The 21,054-nt window shown below is 45.8% G+C and overlaps 1 protein-coding gene across 1 annotated transcript in view; it reads left to right on the forward strand.

The window, feature by feature from the left end:
* CACNA1H (calcium voltage-gated channel subunit alpha1 H) overlaps positions 1 to 21,054 on the forward strand; it is a 479,184-nt gene that overhangs the window by 419,504 nt on the left and 38,626 nt on the right. The window contains exons 22-26 of the mRNA XM_084642056.1: positions 3,578 to 3,704; positions 4,022 to 4,147; positions 5,820 to 5,909; positions 7,321 to 7,534; positions 19,576 to 19,727. Of these exons, the coding sequence (XP_084498182.1) occupies positions 3,578 to 3,704; positions 4,022 to 4,147; positions 5,820 to 5,909; positions 7,321 to 7,534; positions 19,576 to 19,727 (709 nt within the window). The remainder of the gene's footprint in view (positions 1 to 3,577; positions 3,705 to 4,021; positions 4,148 to 5,819; positions 5,910 to 7,320; positions 7,535 to 19,575; positions 19,728 to 21,054) is intronic.

A 21,054-nucleotide genomic window follows, 5' to 3' on the forward strand; every position in this document is an offset into this window, starting at 1 on the left:
CGCATTGGCTGAGAGTGAAATGGCAATTAAACAGGTGCTGGCAATAATTTGATAAGCTCCAGTTTCTGTAGTCCTTCTCCTGTGTGTGTATATCTAATGCCACCTGGACACAATGTAGCTGTTGGCTAGGAAGAGGAAAGGTCATGTTTTCAATATTTGAAAGAGGAATAAAGGGAATTTGTATTTTGTTTGATAGCACAGTAATAAAGGGACAGGGAGAGTATAAATACTTGGGGAATTCTCGTCAGCTCACTTTGCCCGTTCCCATTTTGCATCATGCCCGACAAAAAAACATTCTCTTTCCCAAGAAATTTCTTTGGAAACAAGATAGGTGGCTCCAGAAACGTGCGGTCCTTAGGAAAAAGAGCCATTTGCCTCTTCCCATCACACTAGTAAGCAAGAATCAATCTGGCCGGTTCCTACATAAGCAATGGCTTTTGTGTATTCGCTAGTTATTTCCTAGATGGCAAAGTGCTTGCATTAATGTTTTCATCTAATTTGTTGCTTCGGTACCCCAATCTGTTTTCTGAATTTGTCTTTACTGCTGCCCTCTTAGATTGCAATCTCTTCAGAGTAGGAACCATCTCTTTGTGTATTTACAGCATCTAGCACAATGGGGCACTATCTTGGCTTGGCCTTTTTAGGCAGTACCGTATTTCACAATGGTTGAGGTGGATTCTCCATCATCAGCCATTTTAAACAGGAATGATTTGTGGGAAGTTCTACGGTCTGTGTCATGCAGGAGCTCAGACTGGATGACCACAATGGTCCCTTCTGGCCTTGGAACCTATGAAGAGTAATGGAAATGAGGGCACAAATGATGTATGAACAAATATAAGGGACAGAATTGGGAAGAATTAGTTCCAGAGAATAATTCAACCTGCTGTATTCACAAAGAGCCCATGATTGACTCTGGTGTTACTTACATAAGTCTTGTGCACTGTTATTCCAGAGACTATTCAGTTTCTCTGTCACATTATTCATTACTAGTTTGAGAGAACAAGAAGTTACTTAAACACTTCTCACTTAGAGGAAGTATAAACCGTCTGATGTTACCTATTGACTGGGTAGCCCCAGGCTTACAACATCTACCTTTTATCCTCTATCCCTTCCTCACACATCTCTACTTGCCTAGATTATCAGCCACCTGGGCATTAAAGTGTTAACTTAGCCATGCAAAATGAAGCTACCAACAAGGATCCTGCACCACCCTCTTAAAAAGCTTTGACATTTTTCAACTGAAACATGCAGCCTCCTGGAAAAACTCCCTGGGGTTTGTGGTGCTGTTTGGGCACAAACGCATTTCTCAGACCCACCCAGGAGATCCTTTCTCTAGTCACTCACATAGAAAAGAAAAACATCCAAACTTTCTGTGCTGCTATAAACCATGCCTCTGGATCCACTACTGGGCTCCTCTGCAAATAGAAGGCAATCAGTGCTGCTCATTAATTTTGTTACGGACCTGTGGACCACAAATCTCTTTTGTCTCTGAGTCAGTTCCCGGACCGTTTAGGTAGGAAACAACCCCCCTTGTATGATAAAATACTCCTCCCCTTTATAAATGGCATCTTGTGGTTCAATCTTTCAAAAGGTGCTGAGCACCATCGGCTCAAGGCAGCAAAGCACTTAAGCCTGTGCTTAACTAAGTGCTTGAATGGTCCCACTGACAGAAAGTTGAACATGTGCTTAAGTGCGTGGCTGGAATGGGGCCAGGGTGCTCAGCAGGATTGAGCCTTGGTTCATTAGCCTTCCTGAGCACTTCCAAAGATGGGGCATCTGAGTAACTTACAAAGTAGGTGTGTTCTAAAGGCCTGAGCCCAAGAGCACGAGACACAGCTGCAGTGCTCTTCAGAAGTCCACCACAAACGGCCTCTCTCAGTGGCCTCACTTAACCACCCTGTGCTGGAGTTTCTCCATCTATAAATGGAGGCTAAGGCTTGCTTTCCAGCACTGCTGTGAGTTACTGTCTATACGCTGCTAGAAAGATTTTACATGCTTGGTATTTGGGGGCAAAGTTCAGGCTTGGTATAAGGCCACTGAACACAACATCTGCCATTCCAGATCAGACCAGTGGTTCAGTACCCTGTCTCTGATGGTGGCCAGTATTTCAGAGGAAGGTGCTAGAAACCCTTTAGTGGACAACTGTGAGAGAGTCCAGCGGAGGGCAACGAAAATGATTAGGGGGCTAGGGCACATGATTTACGAGGAGAGGCTGAGGGAACTGGGCTTGTTTAGTCTGCAGAAGAGAAGAGTGGGGGGGAGATTTGATAGCAGCCTTCAACTACATGAAGGGGGGTTCCAAAGAGGAAGGAGCTTGGCTGGTCTCAGTGGTGGCAGACGGCAGAACAAGGAGCAATGGTCTAAAGTTGCAGTGGGGGAGGTCTAGGTTGGATATTAGGAAACACTATTTTGCTAGGAGGGTGGTGAAGCACTGGAATGGGTTACCTACGAAGGTGGTGGAATCTCCATCCTTAGAGGTTTTTAAGGCCCGGCTTGACACAGCCCTGGCTGGTATAATTTAGTTGGCGTTAGTCCTGCTTTGAGCAGGAGATAGGACTAGGTGACCTCCTGAGGTCTCTTCCAACCCTAATCTTCTATGATTCTATGAAACAACCTGCCAATAGGAGATACTCCTTCCTAATCTTCATCAGCTAGCGAGACTGGCTTGTGCCCTGCAGCAGGAGAGTTTATATCCCTTATACATTTTTATCCTATCTAATGTAACTGTGAATGTTCTCATTGTCTATATAAATGTCTAATCAGCTGAGGCCTTGCTACACATTTGATTTCAGTGAAATCTTGTGGTAGACAGTCCCACAGGTTTAATTACGTGTTGTGTAAACTAAGTACTTCCTTTTTGGTTTTCAATTTCAACTTCACCCCCTCTCTGTCTGTTATGAGAGGGTAAATTGGAGCATGCAACTGACTCTATACCCAGGGCACCATGCATAATGTTGTTCTGCAGCCTCGTTATTTTTTTAATTGCCGCACAACTGTATTCTAAGTTGTTATTTAAAAATAAAGGCCTGATTCTCATCTACACTAAGGCCCTTTAAAGTACACTTGCACGCTTTTTAAGGCCCCTTAACGGGACAAGAATGGTGAGAGGTGGCCGTAGTGTAAATGAACACCAGGCCCGATGTTTCCAGCTCTCACAAGTGCAAAGAGAACTTTCAAAGTGTGAGCCAAATGCAGCCGATGCAGAGACATCTGCCTGAGTGTGCAAAGAACCTTAAATACTAGCTCTGAGAGAAGGGCAGGTCCGTGAACACTTATCTGTTTCACAGGGGTGTGGTGAGGCTTAATTAATTAACACCTGTACAGCGCTTTGAAATCAATTGATGAAAGGAGCTATAGAATAGTATAGCGTAACATCCTATATGGTAGGGTACCATACCAATACATATGGGGGGTAAAGAAGGGTTATATCAGCCTGACTGCCCCCAAGGAGCAGGAGGAAGAATAAAGATGGGATAAATGGGGGTTAGACTAGATGGCCCTGGTGGTCCCTTCTAATTCTGTGGTTGTATGAGTCTAGGATGAGTGCCAAGCTTTTTTCTGCTGTTTTTTTCCCCAGAGTCATCAGCAGAGCCCCAGGTCTAAAACTGGTGGTGGAGACCTTGATATCATCCCTGAGGCCTATTGGAAATATTGTGCTTATCTGCTGTGCTTTCTTCATTATCTTCGGGATCTTAGGGGTTCAGGTAAGACTCTCCCTCTGTAACCAAGCACTCATTCAGAAAGTCCCTTCTTATCCCAACAAGACAGAGAGGTCATTCAGAATAGGCTTTCCCCTGCTGGGTGAGGCAAGCCACTCCGATCCCTCCAGGGATGCGAAATCCTCTTAACCCAACAGAGGGGCTTCAGGCTTTGTGCCTGAAGAGGGGTACCTCAGCTGCAGGGACAAGGGAAGGAATCCCAAATTCCAACCAAGGCAAACAATGATCTGTCCTTGGAACAGAACAAAGTGCCCACGCCAGGCTTCCCAAGATACTTTTCCCCCCCTCCTCTTCAATTTCAGCTTTTTAAGGGCAAGTTCTACTACTGCGAAGGACCAGACACCAAAAACATCTCCACTAAAGCCGACTGCACTAGCGTGCACTACAGATGGGTCCGGCGGAAGTACAACTTCGACAATTTAGGGCAGGTAAAGTAGTTCTTGTTCCGAGAGGTTTCTGTGTCATTGTCTGATGGGCTCTTCCGAATGTGTCCTGCTCCAGCACTGAACTTCCAGCCATCTCATCGTCAGGTCCCCCGTTTAGGTTTCATTTATTTAAAGGTTTAACAAAACCCAGGAGCTGAGAGTCTGGTCCCATTACTCGCACTGAGTAGTGCCGTTACTTCAGGTCACCACTCCTCATTTGGGGGGAGGGATAGCTCAGTGGTTTGAGCGTTGGCCTGCTAAACCCAGGGTTGTGAGTTCAATCCTTGAGGGGGCTGTTAAGTTGATCTGGGGCAAAAAATGGGGATTGGTCCTGCTTTGAGCAGGGGGTTGGACTAGATGATCTCCTGAGGTCCCTTCCAACCCTGAGATTCTGTGTAAGGTACTGTTCAGCAGGAATAAGGGGATTGCAATCTGGCCCCCAGTGTGAAATAATACCTTGTTCTTGTTGTTGTTTTTAAATTTAATCAGATTTTTATGTGTTTCAGTGGCATGTACAAAATAAATAACAGCACTGAGCAAAACTACACCTAACCCACAGGCCAGTTTGTGTTATGTAGGCCCTGGTGGGATCCACAGAGGATGTGAGGCTGTTCCACCTGTAGGCTCTTTAATTCAAGCATTAGCAGTTGATGCTTTAGCTCTCTGGAGGTCCCTGGTTCAGTCCCCACTGTGTTGAGCCAGATGATGGCTGTGACATGCTCTGAGCTATGCTGCTGATTGTCACAATCAATAGCATGACCTCACATGTTCACGCACGCAGCATTGCCAACTCTTGTGATTTTATCGTGAGTCTTGTTCTGGAACTGCCATCCAATGGGAACAGTGGGGACAAACAACCTCACTCGCTTCAAGAGGGCACTTGACAAAATTATGAATGGGATTATATTACAGGGTTGCCTGTAATTGGAGGGGACTGTGCTCCGTGACTCAGGGGTCCCTTCCAGTCTGATATCCTGTGGTCCTGTTTTTTTCCCTTAAAGCCCCAGCACCTAGAGTCAGTTAATTGTGTGAGAATCTCACCTTTCATTTTTTAGAATAATTAGTTTCTAACCTTCTTCGTGTTTGCAAAGAAAAACTTGAAAAAAGTTACCCCCTCCAAATTTTTGTGCATTTGGTCTTGGCGATGCTGCCAATGTAGCTGAGCAGAACCTGTGTTATAAGTACGTGAATTAATCTGGGTGGAACTAAAAAGGAAGCTAACCAGTCAGCTTTTGTTGTCCAAGCTCCATTAAAACCAAAACCAAGCTCCATCAAAACCAGCAAAAACCAAACCAATAGCTTAAATGGTTAAAATCACAGTAAATTTTCATTTGAAAAAATTATCTCCATTGTGTTATGAATTATGAATTGTTTTAGCAGGTCATTTGACTCTTCTTGGTTTGTATGCCCTCTTTGAGGCTTGAAATTCATTGTCTTCCCAAATCAATGTCCTCTACGAATGTTGATTGTTTTTCTCCCCTATGTACTTAAGGCAGAGGAAACTGACATGACTAAGTCATTCTGCCATTTCTCTTTGGTTCCTGTGGCCCTACCTTTCCACTGCTAGTCTGAGAAACTCAAAGAGCAAATGAGTCCACCCCTTCCTCCCTTAAAAAGACCAAAGGGAGGTGAATAGCAGCAGGGCTGATCTTTATATTATTGCTTTTCCTTGCAGGCTCTGATGTCCTTGTTTGTACTCTCATCCAAAGACGGCTGGGTGAACATCATGTATAATGGCCTGGATGCTGTGGGCATTGACCAGCAGGTAGAAACAAAAGACCTCAAAAAGTTTTACAAGTTTAGTGTTCGTGGTCTGGATCACTGTGCACAGATCACAGCTGTTAATGGAACTGAGTAACCCCCACAGGCGCTCTGCTCTGGCGCCGATTCCAGTAGGGGGGCTCCAAAGCAGCAGCATGGACCTGAACAGCCTGGGAACCACAGCTGAGCACTGACGAGCACTTCAATCAGGGCTCAGTTGTCCCCTGGATGCCATCTGGGTGTGATGGGTGTAATGGGGCCCTAGTTCAGCAGATGTCTCCAGAAGGAATTCTGGGAATCTCAGCTGGAATTCTTCCTAGAGGTCCCAACCTCCCCAGCATGGCAGCTATCCATCCCTTTAAAAAGCTACAGCACACTCCCCACTCTATGCCTGGACAGGTTGGGTGCCTGGCCCCACCATCACCGCAACCTTCCGTACCCTCTTTCAGGCCCTGAGTGTCCATGGAGCCACTAAGAGGGAGCAGGGTCTACGTCCTCCAGTGGGGCTCTGGGCAGCCCCTATGCAGCAAGGTGGGGAAGGATGCTCTTTGTGTACCTCTGCAGGGGCTGATCAGAATCTTGCTCTTACTCAGAAATGGTTGCAGCAGCCCATGCAGTGCAACTTTTGCCAGTGACATGGAGCCCGTCAAAATGGGCATGTTTTTCACACATGAATATGCAGAAGATAGAACCCCCTGCCCACAGGCAGCTCTGAGTTAGCCCTCTTCCTCCCTCGGCATCACTGACCTGCTGAAGAAAACACCAGGAGGTGAAAGCTACAAATCATGTCCTAAGGACGGATACCTTGGGACCAAAACACCAGCTCCAAGGGGCTCTGAAAACATGTACCATTTCACTGTTGCTTTAAGGAATGCATGGTGAACGTGAATGTATTTACATGAAATAGAAAATAATTGGGGATGTTAAAAAGAGGTGCTACCAAATTTGGGTGTTGGGAGGCTTAAAGCATTAGCAAAATTCTCTCGAGATCCTTTGGTGAATGGTACCATGTTGTAACAGTGATTACCCTTTGTACTTAGCATCTGCAGTGCCCAAGGATCTCAGAACAATGGACAAACATCAGCTAAGCATTAATGCCCCCACGCAAATCATAAATTTGAGCCTCTCTTCAATTAAAACTATTTCCATGCCAAAAATTGTGATCTTGCGAGGAATTTTTTTTTCCAGCCAAATTATGGTTTTCACAAAAGAAGGTAAAATTTCAACAGGGGAGAAAATGGGTGAAAGGAAAACTTGCGGAGAAACAGCCCATGGGTTCTCCAAGCCCTATTCTCCTACCCATGGGAATCCACCACTGGCTTCCCACTGCTGCTGGACACTTGATATGTCTGTTTTACAATGACCCACACTTTTCTCCTCTTCTCTCTTGCCCTCTCCTGCCTCCCATCTCTCAGCCCGTCCAGAACCACAACCCGTGGATGCTTCTCTACTTCATCTCCTTCCTGCTCATCGTCAGCTTTTTCGTGCTCAACATGTTCGTGGGGGTGGTGGTGGAGAATTTCCACAAGTGTCGGCAGCACCAGGAGGCAGAAGAGGCCCGTCGGCGGGAGGAGAAGCGGCTGAGGCGCCTGGAGAAAAAGCGCAGGAGTAAGGAGCTATACATGTCTGGTCGGTAGACTGCGTTACAAACCAAAATCTTTCTGAGCCCTGCCTGCTTCCAAAGCAAGACTTTCATTTTCCTTTGGTTTGGTTGACATGGGACTAAAAAGGCCGCGTTGTTTATTTACTACTTTGGCGACGCCTTAAGTCTCAGGGCTACACATTCCCTAGAAGTGTCCTCTATGAGCTCGACAAATGTTGCCCGTTTATGTAGATGGTAGGCAGAGTAAAGGCCGGCAAGCCTGGAAAGCAGAGTCCTATCTGAATTATTAGTGAGCCCCTCAAGACATGATTCTTACATTATCTTCAGGAAGCGTGAAGAAGGCCATTGGGCGAGAGAGGGATTTACTGAGTAAACATGAGCGATGTTTGCCACGTGTGCGAAGACAACTCACAAAGGCATCCCAGTGCCCTGGGGCTTAAAGTGTCGCCTGCATTTTTAAATTACGATGGTGGTGGTTTGATTTTTTTTTTCCTTAGATCAAATAGTTGCAATGCTTTTTAGGATCTCAGTGCATGGCCCCGCATGCCACGCACATGCTGCATGAGGGCATGAGCAAAACAGGCATGGGGAGAGGAACGGAGCCCCAGTGCAGGGAAGCTGAGACAAGTCTTCTTGAATGAAGTCCATTAGACAGGATGCTTGCCTAGCCACCTATTGCAAGAGACCTTTAGCACAGAGCAATGATGTAGGTGTGGACAGGCCTTCTAACCATGTTGGATGGAAACAGTGGCCACTGGAGAGTCATTAGGGACCTACATAGCTTTGACAAGTTCTGACCATGGATTTCTTTTAGGGATGGCCAAACCAGACCAGAGAACATCAGAACCTGCCTGAGTCTTTGCCCATTTCTAGAACTGAATCTTCTTGAAAGATCCCAAAAGTTTCAGCTCATTTTTCCTGTCATAATTTTTCACTTTCACTGTCCCTGCCCGGTTCCAGCTGCGAGTAGGAAATAGCAGGGAGTTGTTTGGGTAGTCCCAGCTGCAGGAAGCACTAGAAATGTCCCCAAGAACCTGTCACACACGATTCCCAACCACACTGGCAGACTCAAGAAGACTCGTTTTGAGCTGGTTGAAATTTGTCAGACGTGAGTGGAGGGATAGGCTCCAAGCTGCAATTTCTTAGTGGAGCACAGACGGATCTAAGAGGCAAGGTGCTTTCAACTCCACCAGGCTCACTAGCACTTTGTCACGTGGATTGTACCCTTATCATTCTGCTGCCTCACATAACCTCCTGCAATGGCTGAGTGCCTCTTAATGACAAACTGCTAGCAATCTCCTAAAACACAGAGCAATAGGCATCCATTTTCAGCAGGGAGAGCTGCTGTTAAATCAAAAAGTCATGCCTCTGCTGTAATGACATGGCAAGCAGGCAGCTGTGCTAATTGAAACCTCAACCCCAAATAGTTTCCTCCTTCTATCCCTGAATCTGATCTGCACTTGATCCAGAAGGCGGTCTGCCTACATCTCCAGCAATAATTTCCACTTTCCCCATTGTCTCTCTAGTAATTTGTCACAGGAGGCTTCCGCGCGAAATAGCTCCACAGTGAACTCGTGCTGGGCCTTAATCAATGGCAGATTGACCTGAAACCAAAGCCAGGGCTGCATGCTTTGGATTTGTAGCTAGTCATGGGTCAAGTGGCGTGGCTAAAATAAAATCCAGCCCAGCTCAAACCTTTATTACAGCCCCAAATGCCAACTGCGCCTCTTCTGAGATCTGAAAAAGTTCAAAAGCAATCCAGCTTTTCTTTACCTTTCTTATTCATGCGTCTGAGCTTCCAGGTTCAAGCTGGGGTTGGAAGCGGAAACCTGGGGATCCCAGAAGGCTGTTCTTGCAGTATTTGTAGCACAACAGGTGAAGTAGATGATAAAGTGTTGGGAGACAGGCAGCTTCCATGAGACTTCCAACCCAGGAGGCTCGGAGAACTCAGCTAAGCATCCAAAGCTCACTGAGGTCACTGGGAGACTTTCCACTACCTTCAATGTGCTTTCAGATCAGGCCACCAAACTCCCGAGTTTTAGAGGTTGCTGCTCATGCTATGGGGCCAGGTCCTGGGAGCTAACAAATATGTACAACTCCCGTTGAAGTCACCTGCAGTGCAGCTCCTCTCCCAGAAAGTCACCTGCACCACCCAAAGAAATCAGTGCCACTCCAGATTTAGCCCACTGTATTTTGCAATTTACTGCAAGAAATCTTTGAGTCCAAGAACACACCCAGTAGGATTGCCAGTCCATGTGCAAATACAGCCAGCTGTTTCCCAAAGAAATCCATAAATAATCAAATGTACCTCCCTGTATGATGTTCAGGAAGATAAACTTCAGCTAAAGGAAGAAGAAGTTAGGAAAAAGCAGATATTCCCTTTGTAATTGTCTCCTCCTAGACGCTATATAATTATCTTTAGCAGGCTGAGAGACTCTGGAGATAAAGCCACCTACCTTTAAACTCTGAGATTAAGGTCTGATGTGTAATGAGTTTGGTCTCAGCACTGTTCCCATTGGAGAAGAGTCTATGTCATGAAACTTCTATGGCACAATGGGCAGCAGAGAGCTTCTTATGCTCTCGGAATTATTTTGGGGAAGTTCTGTGGCCTGTACTATACAGGAGGTCAGACTAGGTGGTCCCTTCTGGCCTTAGACTCTATGAATCTGAAAGTTGAATCACCTCCTTGCTCCAGAGGGTATGGTTCTGCTAAGTCATTGTTAATGTACTAGCAAAGTAATATGGGGTGTGATCACCCCACTGTTTCCTAACTCTGCCTGGCCTCTGGATTTGGGGGTTTTAGCTTCAATTCCTGCTAGCTCCATAATCATGAGGAGGACGGACAGTTCACCTATGTTTGCAGTTAGTTTTTGGAAGGCTGACCGTGTATTTTCCTCGCTAGTAATGTCTCTGTTCTCACACATAGCTTACCTCCTGCGGGGCAGTCCCTCATGCAAACTGACATGAGCTTGAAAACAAATGTGGCTGTGGAATGGGCGGCAGTTTGGGAAACCACAGAATCCATGTTAAATTTGTGCAGCTGGATGCCTCTCTCTCTTTCAAGATGCAGAGAAGACTCGGCCCTTTCCCAACAGCCGCTGAAGAATTATTAAGGACTTTGAGTTTCCCTTTTAAGTATGTGCAGCTCTGCACTGCGTGGCGAAAAGTATTGGACTGAAATCCCTAGGGACTCATGGCCAGACCAAGCCTCACAGTAGGAGTACAGAACAAAACAAGTTTCACCTACACTTTCCCACCAGCATGCATCGACCCTGACCTAGACACAGCACATTCGGGGGTAAGAGGGAAGTTTAGCCTCCAGGCCCATTCCAATCATTCAGCTCTCTGCTGAGATGCCAGAATGGGGTTGGGTTTTTTGTGAGGGGCACAATTCTCCATTAGGAACTGGCTTGAGACCCACCAAACTCATTTCACAGGGCCCACTACACAATCATCTGATCTCAGCAACTTGCAGTCAGTATTGGCTCAGGCTGGATTCGTTAGGACCCCCTAGAAGTCAAAGCCAAATCATCTGAACCAGGCCGTGGCTCCCAAAGTTCACTTGAGGCTCCCTCAATTGATACTCACTAGAACATAAGAACAGCCATCCTGGGTCAGACCAATGGTCCATCTCACCCAGTGTCCTGTCTTCTTATTGAGGCCTATGCCAGATGCTTCATGGGGAATGAACAGCACAAGGCAATTATCAAGTGATCCACCCCCTGGAAGTCAGAAGCTTAACCATCTTGGCTAATAGCCATATTGATGGACCTAATCTCCATGAATTTATCTAATTTTTCCTTTGTACCTGGTTATACTTTTGGCCTTCACAACATCTGGATCCACAGACTGACTGTGTGTTATGTGAAGAAGTACTTCCCTTTGTTGTAAAGCTGCTGCCTGTTAATTTCATTGGGTGACCCCTGGTTCTTGTGTTATGTGAAGGGGTAAATAACACTTCCCTATTCACTTTCTCCACACCTCCTGCTTCAAAACATCAATTCCTTTATTCCTACCCTTGAAAACAGAGATCCTGCAAGGTCCTGAAGCTCCCTCAACTCCCAGTGGGAGTTTGGGTTGCTCAGCATTTCCCGGGTGGCCCTTGGCAGCTCACACAGTTGGTCCAGAAGAAGCCTCCAAACCATAACAGGTGGAACTTGTAAGCAAAGAGCAGAACTCACCAGTAGTCTGTAGAGAAAATGGACAACAGCATGGGCAAATGAGAACTATCCTAATTATAGGTGGTTGCTGTGTCTGGTGGTGGGTTAGGTTGATAACAGGCTGTCCCTGGCTCACTGCTCTGAGGCCGAGCAGAGCCAGTCCCTGTCTACGTGAAGGACGCTGTTGAGTTGCTTTCCCAGAGAACTCCACACCTCATCTTAATTCATATAGAAGCCTGGAAAGGCCAGCAAGGAAAGAGCCTAGGAGGTATTTCTAGACTGAGAGCCCAGGCGTTGCACAGATGTGGAGTGTAACATTTCCATCAAGCGTGCGCAGTGAGGAAGACAGCTCTCTGGAAGGGAATCAAGGCAGATGTAGCAGGCAAGTTGAGCCTAAGTGTTTCATCCCATGCAGGGCCTACAAGAGCTTACCTCAGATCTGCTCATTCTCGTGCGTGTGCTTGGAGAATCCCTTCTTGACCGTGTTCGGAATGGCAAGCTTTGGCTCGGGAAATGTTTTTTAACCAAGTGAAATCAAACAACGGTCACTTTTTAAATTATTGTTTAAATTTAAACTCTGATCTAAACAACATGGGTGGGATTTTTGGCTCCTTTGGTTAATTTAGAAGACTATGGGCTTGGCTCAAAATGTGGCAGACTCAGAAAGATGTGAAGTGTGGCTGGTGCCGTGTTGACTTTCTGTGTGTGTACATGACGTACCGTGCCTGTGAGGTGACGCAGTGACCATCTTGGCCTGCACAGTGCTGTGTGCTGTTGCCGTTTTGTACCAGGAGGGTGGGGCAGAAAGGAGAAAACGGGTGGCTTGGCGTTGGAAGGAAGGTGTACGGCAAAACCAGCCATGCTGGCGAGGCAGCACAAGACCAAGTCAAGAGGGTTCAGCAGCCAGCCACAGCTTCCCCTGGGGCACAGCTGGGCTGCAGGGGCTGCAAAAACAGGAAGAGTATAAGAAGCATTGAGATGTATCCTCTTCCCAGGAGGCCAAGGGGTGACACACGTAACATACTGTGGGCAGCAAAAGGAGGCTGTAGCTGGCAAAAATACAGTCTGGCCACCTGTCTGTCTGTCTGACTAGCTTCCGACTTGTGTCTGTGTCTAGTTCTCTGTCTGTGTATGTCGAGCAACCCATATGTTGTGTGTCTTTAAGTGCCTGTGTATATGTACATAGGGATGTGTGTGTACACAAATGTAAGGTGTAAGCACAGCAGGCTTTGGCCTACGTCTGGGAAACAATTAGCAGTCTGGGAGGGGCAGCTTGCTCACAGCCTGCCTATGGCACAGACAGAGCTGGCTCTATGGGTGAATGTTAGATAATTATTGACTAGCTCCCCACACTGTCTGAGTGCAACATCTGCCAAGGGTTACAATAGTTTGGAGACTATGTACCATTGCTACAGATCCTGCCCATACACTGCCACACCCCAGAAGGGGTTGCGTGAACCCAAGGCCCAGCACTTTGTTCCTGTGCCGAACACCCCTCCGCCCCAAGCCAGTGGGGATTTGGACGCAAGATGGTCTCTTTTCTTCTCCCCAGACCCCTTACCCTTCCCCCTCGTGATGAGGCGCCCTCATCAATCTCTTGCTGCCTTCTCTATCTATCTAATCCCCTGCACTCCTCCCCAGTCCTTTTGGAGCTGGCCCTCTGCCTGTGAAATGCCAGCAACCAAGCACTTCCCTGGTCCCCGTTGAACATCGGCAATGGTGGCCTGCTGCCTGCCTCGCTTCCTCACCGGGCCGCCCTGTTGCACGCAGCCCGGCTGGGATCTCCCTCAGCTAGGCTGGGCTGCGGAGATTCAGCAGACAGTCTCTTTGCCTCCCCCCTTGCTATTCCCACAGCAGATCCCAGCCAGGGATGGGCGGACGCAGGTCATGATACCTTCCCTCCAGCCAGCTGAGCCAGGGGCTCTAAGCACCACACCCCCTCTAGCTACAACGCACCTTCACCTAGTGGGGCATCCTACCCCTATCCAGCAGCCTCCCCAACCCTTCCTAGTGTTAGAGTGCATGGGGGAGTGGGAGGATGCTGGGGCAGCTGGTTGCTTGCAGGGATTGTGGGGGAGATAGACAGCTGGATTGCCCCTCTCCTCCCCTTTCACTGCTCCCTACCCAGCCCCCCATGCCAGGGCGGGAGTTGAGTTAATGGCTGGCAGGAGGGGAGCGCCATTCCTCCCACTTGCCCCAGCACCTTAACAAAAAACTTCCTCCTGTGACCAGTGTCACTCGAGAAGCACCTCGTGACTTGGCAGCGGGGCTAGTGGGTCTTGTGGAGGCAACATTCCCAGTGAGATCAATGGGCGCTGGGCCTGACCGAGGTGCAGTAGCGACTGCAGGGACTGGCCGGTGATGGTTTGTATGCAGCATACTCAGCTGTGAGAGGCTGATATTGACTGAGAGAGTGCCAGGCAGGCAGTGATTGATATTTAATGAGTTTATTGTAAGCAGGAGAGAAAGAGATTTAGAATTCAGGACCACCAAGTCCTGCACACAGCTGGCCTGCCAGACATTGTTGCCCTTGTCCGCTCTCTCCCCCGTTATTTCTGTGCCCGTGTTACATCTTGTGTTACATTAGTGTCTTCCTATGTATTTGTGCAGCGCCTAACACAACGTGACCCCAATCCTGACTTGGGCTGCTGGGCATCACTGTCATATAACTAATACTAAGTGTGAATGAGCTCTTAGGTATCTTTGCATACAAGTGACGCTGGTGGACTGGGGGTCAGGAGACCTGGATTCTAGCTTTACCTCTGCCACTGTTGCTGTATAACCTTGGGTTAGTCACTTCCTTCTCTGTGCCTCTGTTTCTCTGCCTGTGATTGTGGGGAAACAGATGCCACCCTTTATAAAGTTCTTTGAGATCTATGGACTAAAGGCACTACTTAAGTGTTAAATATAATCATGCTGTATATTTGCCAGCTAACTGCTCTGGAATGAAAAAAGAGGGAGGGAGATTGAATAAATAGGCTTTAAAAATAAAATTTGGTGGTTTTTTGTTTTTAAAGCAGAACTATGTTGTACCACAATGTAATTGTTAATGTGAAGGTAAAACTTCAAGATAAGCTAACATATTTCTCCTGACACGATCACTGCCTCCATCAGATATAGCCACTGTATAAATAAAAGTGCTGTAATTTTATAATCCTGCAGCTCCTAACCTTTTGATGAGGCTTCCCGAAGACATAAAGTGAAACTCTCCTCCCCAGATTAAAAGCTTTGATTAAAAACAAATGGATCAGTTTGATCTCTTCTGTGTTCAGGACACTGGGCCAATTTCAACCCTGTTGTAATGGCTGAAAAGCCAGTGCACTTGAAGCTGGGAGGCATTTGGTCCGTCAAATACAATCTGATGCCAGGTTAAAACTGAGTGATGTTCTGCCCCTTCAAAGGCTAAACACAAGTACTTAAGACATCGCATACTGAAAGGAGAGAGCAAGCTGGACTGAAAACCAAACCAGTTGGCGACAGCACTGGGATGGCCCTCGATCTAATGATGAAAAGTTGGAGTTTGGTTTTTAATTCTGTGGCTAGTTCAGTGAACCATGGAAAGATCAGCTACTGCTGTGGACAGTCTGGTTCTCAGTGCCAGAGTGTACACAATCACAGCTGACCTTTAATTGATGTCCATTCCCTTGGGGATCCTGGACAAATTAACATCTAGACATTTGTGGCATGTAGAAGGAAGAGGTTGGTTTGTTGAACAGACACCAAAGCTGTGCCCTAATAAGACCTGCACTTCAACGTGCTGATCGCAGACAATTCTCCCTGAGGGTGATGAGGCGTTGGGGATGCTGAACAACATTCAGGATCAGGTCCGTTCTTTCTAATCCATGTGGTGTGTGTGCTCCGTATTCTGTAGACCGAGCTTTAACTAAAACTTGTACACTGTGTACCCGTGTGTTTCACGTCTGCCTAGGGACTTAAAAACATTTTGCTTATTTTTCCAGGCACCTTTCTTAATACAGGTATAAAACCAGCCTATGGGAAGCATGCACATAAACCCACTTGGCTTTCTAATGTTTCATGCAGAGGAGACTCATGGAGCAGCTTTTTAGGTAGCACTTGTAATGCCAACCTGAATGCCTTTTAAACTGGAGGTGGTGCTTCATTAATTCTCATGTCAGCAAAATCTCAAGCAGAGCAGGCTAAATATTCCCCAGGGAAGGTGAGATTCTAATTCATACAATTATTAGTCAATATCAGGAAGCTGGAGGAGAGAAATGAGAACGGTTCACCTCTTGTATACCTTTCATAGTGTCTCTCTTCCCTCCCACGTTTCCACCAAGTCAAACCTTCAGTAATAATTGATAGAGGTAATGAGACTGCTTTTGATGTTTGGTCACAGTCAGCTGGCCGCAATATCATTAGAGAAACCATTTCTATGGAAAAACCAAGGGAGGCTTGCATTCTGCCTGATGGTGTAATTAATGAAGAGCTTGACATTTTCCCACCCCAGCAATCCAGTGTTCTCCTCATCCAGGCTCTTCTGTAGATTCCCCTGTCTCCAAACTTTAGCAGCCTGTACAGCAAGTGTGTGCAGCGAACCTTCAGATGAAACGCACGGAAGCCTGGAGACTGTGATGGCATATTCTCCTTGGGTATTGGTAATACACACAAATGCATGTCTTTGATTGGACCGAAACCAAGCATGCAAATGACAAGCTGTCACTGTTTGTGCAGACGACTTAAAAATACTATGTCTAAAGGAAATTGGAATAGACAGTGATTCAGCAAAGCTTTGAGCCCACGTGATTGGTGACTTTTCAGGAACTCTTGGAGTGTTCCTACTGCACCATTACATCAAAATACAAGCCTCATCGTTGGTCAAAAAGAAATAGAAATGTAACAAAAAACATGGGACTGATTTTTCTCTCTTGTTGGTTTCACACTGCTGTAACCCCACTGACTTCAGTGGGGTTACTCCTGATTTACAGCAGCATAACCAAGAGCAGAATCTGGCCTGTTGTCCCTTCTGCACATCCCTGCATGCCACATTTAGCAGTGCATGAGTAGCATCTCCTCCAATGGACATTGCCTGGGTTACTGCACTGAGCATGATGTTGCTGCATGTGTTTCCAAATGTCATCAAACTTTACCCTTGGATTGTCTTTGTATGTGTCTCAAAGTTAAAGTTCTTTTCCATCCATTAATTGGCTTAAAGAAGTTAGGAAACTCCAGCAAATTAGGAGTTTTCAAGAGCTTTTTCTGTCCCTCTCCCCACCTCATATTAAATATCTCCCAGGCTTCCAAGCAACCAGCTAATCCTTCGTGTCATCTTCCCACAACCCACAATGCAGAACGGTACGACACATCTGCCAAGCATATGACATATATTGTACATACTCTACATGGTAGCTTCATGCTGTACAACATATATATACATACTGTACATCAGAGAGAGGATCCATATACTATACCTATAGCTCACAATGTATATAAGGAAATGTCTATTTCAATAGTGGGGTAAGAAGCACGCCTGTGCTCCAGCAATTTCCAGGCAGAGTATTTAACTCTGGACTCACACTTTATATTAAGGTGCATTATATAAATAGTTGATAAAGGGTTAATAAATGATAATCAGCTCTTTTAATAAATTGCTAATCAATTGTTATAGATTGTTATAGTCCAAAAGGTCAATAGATGATCTTCTGTAGTACCTTTTACTGATGTACTTATAACCATCTATAGCACATACTATTCATGTCTGTCACATGCTTGTAAGAGTTATTAATCATTTATTAACAATAAATGTACCTTTAATATAAAGTTTGACCAATTTGAGTAAACCTTAGCCCTTCCTGCAAGCTGATTTTGCACATTCCCCAAGAAGGCATTTCCAGATTTCCACATGTGATAAGCCTGAACGTGCAATGTGTTTCCATGCACAAATTTAAATAAATATTTTTTAATTTCAAATAGTGCTTTTTATAGACATACCATAGGATTAGCCAGACTCAGCTATTCACAGCAAAGACCATCACTCCAGTTCAACATAATGTTTCGGATTTATACCCATCATCAAAAACAGAACACACAAAGATAATTGTTTGCTTTTGTGTTGTTTTTCCACCTCCACGGGCATTAAAATTAAGTCTAGGTGACCTTGATCCAAACAAATGTTTAATGTGTCCCCATTCGACATTTAACCACCAAGAAAGAATAGTAGCTAAAGGATATGGGTGGATCCAGTTCCTTTGAACCAATTTATTTCAGTTTTTGCATTCTGATCTGGCATCATCTGTATTACCAAAAAGTAATATTACAAGTGCCCCTTCCAGCTGGAAGACATTAGCAAGGATGGGAAGATGAGCTCCTGGAGGCTTCTAAGTGTAGTTGTTCCATATTTCCCTGCTTTTAAAATAAACTCTCTCCCGCTTTCAACTCTTGAGACATTTAAAACTAGATTGGGCAAAGCATCAACAAAACCACTGTCAGAAGCAATCCTGCTCTGGCTTGGATATATGGCCTAATAGGTCTCTAGGTTTGGCCCTGATTTAGTTATTTGTATTTTTATGTTTCTTAAGTTTGAAATAGAATCAATCGGAAAGACCACAGTCAAAATCTATTACTACACACACAGTAAGAATACAACCAATCACAGGGTTGTATCCAGATACTAGTTACAGTGGCTTGTACTAAGGCTGGTTATGTGCAAAAAGTTTCTCAGTTAAAAGAATTCTTGACCGAAAGCACAGATATTAAGTTCACGTGGCCACAGTCCAGCTATTTTCCTGGTTACTCCCCTGCTCTGGTTCTTAAATTTCAAAAGAACCTTGAGCTGCATAACCTTATAATGAAGGTTCTAATCACGTTCCACTTACAGCATGTTTCCTTTGGATGACCTTCACTCCTGGGCAGTGGGACTTGAGTGTCATCCTGCACAGGGTGAATTTCACTCCCTTGGAGGCATACAGCAGAAGATGTCACACCTCCAAGCACCTGTCTAGATACAAAAGAGAGAAGGAACTAACACTGTTACAGAGCCGGCAGTCTGCACTATTTGACGTGCTAAGCCACAGTCTTTGAATCATGGCTGCTTTCCGTTTGCAAATCTGAGCTACTTACAACAAAGTCATTGTAGGGCCAATAGGTACAGAACATTCCACCCTACCTCCTTTGGATAGTTACCCTTAACCTGGTCCCCTATGCTAATAACCATCCACCAATATGTGTTCCCCAGCTGCCTCATCCACCCTTGCATTCCCTCATATGCCATGCCTAGCTGGTAAATCCCCTTTCTCATAGAAGATGCGTCCAGGTTGCCATTCTCATTCCCATTGACTTGCAAGTTGTCTGACTCCAGCTGAGTGAGAAGTAGAGATGCTCAGCCTGGTCCAGATAAAATAAGAACTGCCCTGGCTCTTTGCCCCAAACTGGAATTGAACCTGTTGTGGGTGTGAAAACTTTTCCTTCCTTAATTTCTGTTTCCAACCCTGCCTCTTGCACCCCCTGCTTCCAACCAGATGGGGAAGTGCCTGAGATACTATGAGTGAGGAGGCTGGTCTCTGGTCTGACTAGAAGTGGTAAGTACTGTGAAGTCTTGCAAGAGAGAACCTGGCCTTCCATGTTATCCAGGACAGTTCTGTGGGCCCAAGAAACCTGGATTGTTCTGATAAGGTATCTGATCCTTTTAGGTGCTTAGCTGAACTGTCTCTCCAAAGGGCCAATGTCACTAGTTGGAAGGCCTTTGTTCATTCCCTCTGAGGCTCAGTGCGTTACATCTGCTCAAAACTCTTTTTGGAAGCCTCTGATCTTAGGAGGAGCCCACCCAGCGTCCAATTTTATGTAAGAGACAACAGTCAGGAAAGGATGTTGTGTGATACCTGCCAACGTGCCTCACGCTGGCAGCAGGGAAACATGGTCATTGCCTTGCGTTTGCTTGTCTCTTTCTGCAGAAGCCCAGCGCAGACCCTACTATGCTGACTATTCCCCGACGCGGAGGTATATCCACACCCTCTGTACCAGCCACTATCTGGACCTCTTCATTACTTTCATCATTGGGGTCAATGTCATCACTATGTCAATGGAGCACTATAACCAGCCCAAGGTAAGAACCACGTGCCCTCCTTGGAGTGCAGCTGAAGCTAAATGCAATTGGATGGGATGTCACAGCAATTAAGGACCATATCCTGTTCACCGAATAGCATGGAGTATGACCATTGATGTCAGGGGTATCTGAATATGGCCCTAAGCGAAAGCTGACATGAGAGCATTCCCTGTTCTTTGAGATGCTTCTGAGGACCTCACGTTAGAAGTATTTGGTACAATGAATTCATCAGCTATAGCCACATTTCCACCTTTGATTAGGGCCAGCTGTACCGTTCTGCCAGAAGAGAGTCACCTCTTGAAGCAAAGGGCTTGAGTCTCCTCTCGTGTAAACTGGTGTGAATCAGGAGTAATGCCTTTGAGGTCCATGGAGTTACACTTGCATAAGAGCAGTGTGAGATCAGAATCAGGCCCACAGAGTATTAGATGGACTTTGGCCTCGAGAGCGATGAAAGAAAAATTGCCCAAATAATTGGTCTCCTGATTTTAGCAGTGTCCTACTGACATTTGCAATGTAGATTTTCATTACCAGGTGGAGTAAAATATGTCAATGTTTTAGAATATTCCATTAACTGATGTTAATATGCAATGGGTGTGCTCAGGGTGGCCTTCTTTCCTCACTGAATTTGGAGTAAATCGGCTCTGTTTACATGTTGTGCTTTTGGTCTGGGTTGTGCTGGTCTGGGTCCTCCCACACCTCCCCAAATATTCCTCTGTGGCCTCCTAGGGGGGCATGCCCCACAGTTTGGGGACCAGTGTCCTAGGGAACAGGGCCTTCATCATTCTAGGGCTGATATATTTGCCCTTCACCACTCTTACATTTGTCAGGACTGACTTTGTCACATATAGATCTTTTGGCCTGTCCATCTGTATTACAGGAACATTACATAGTATTATCCCTCACAGCTCTCCAGAATCTGTGTTTGCTTTTTAATAATGTAAGGTTTGCCATGTCACCTGCAAATGATTCTCTGGGAAGCTAAGCCAAGATACACCAAGCCAGAGGGTAGTGTGTGTGTGTTTTATGCCACCTGTACTCCTCTGCTTCTGTAATTCCTTTACACAACAGCCTTTGTTTTATTTCTCCTGAATCCGATCTCACTTACATGTGTGTTATAGGAGTGTAAATCAATGGAGTTCTTCTGGGTGTACACCAGTGTACATGATACAAGAACTGGACCCAAGAGAGATCTTAAGTTAAATAATAAATGGCCACATTATAAAAAACAAAGGTGTCTATTTTATTTTAGGGAATATAATTAGAATCAAAATAGAGCAAGACAGGCATTCAGAAATGCCAGCTCTATTACATCTGTACAACTTTCAGA

The sequence above is a fragment of the Lepidochelys olivacea genome, assembly GCF_965140295.1.
Source record: "Lepidochelys olivacea isolate rLepOli2 genome assembly, chromosome: 10".
NCBI classification, from domain to species: domain Eukaryota; kingdom Metazoa; phylum Chordata; order Testudines; family Cheloniidae; genus Lepidochelys; species Lepidochelys olivacea.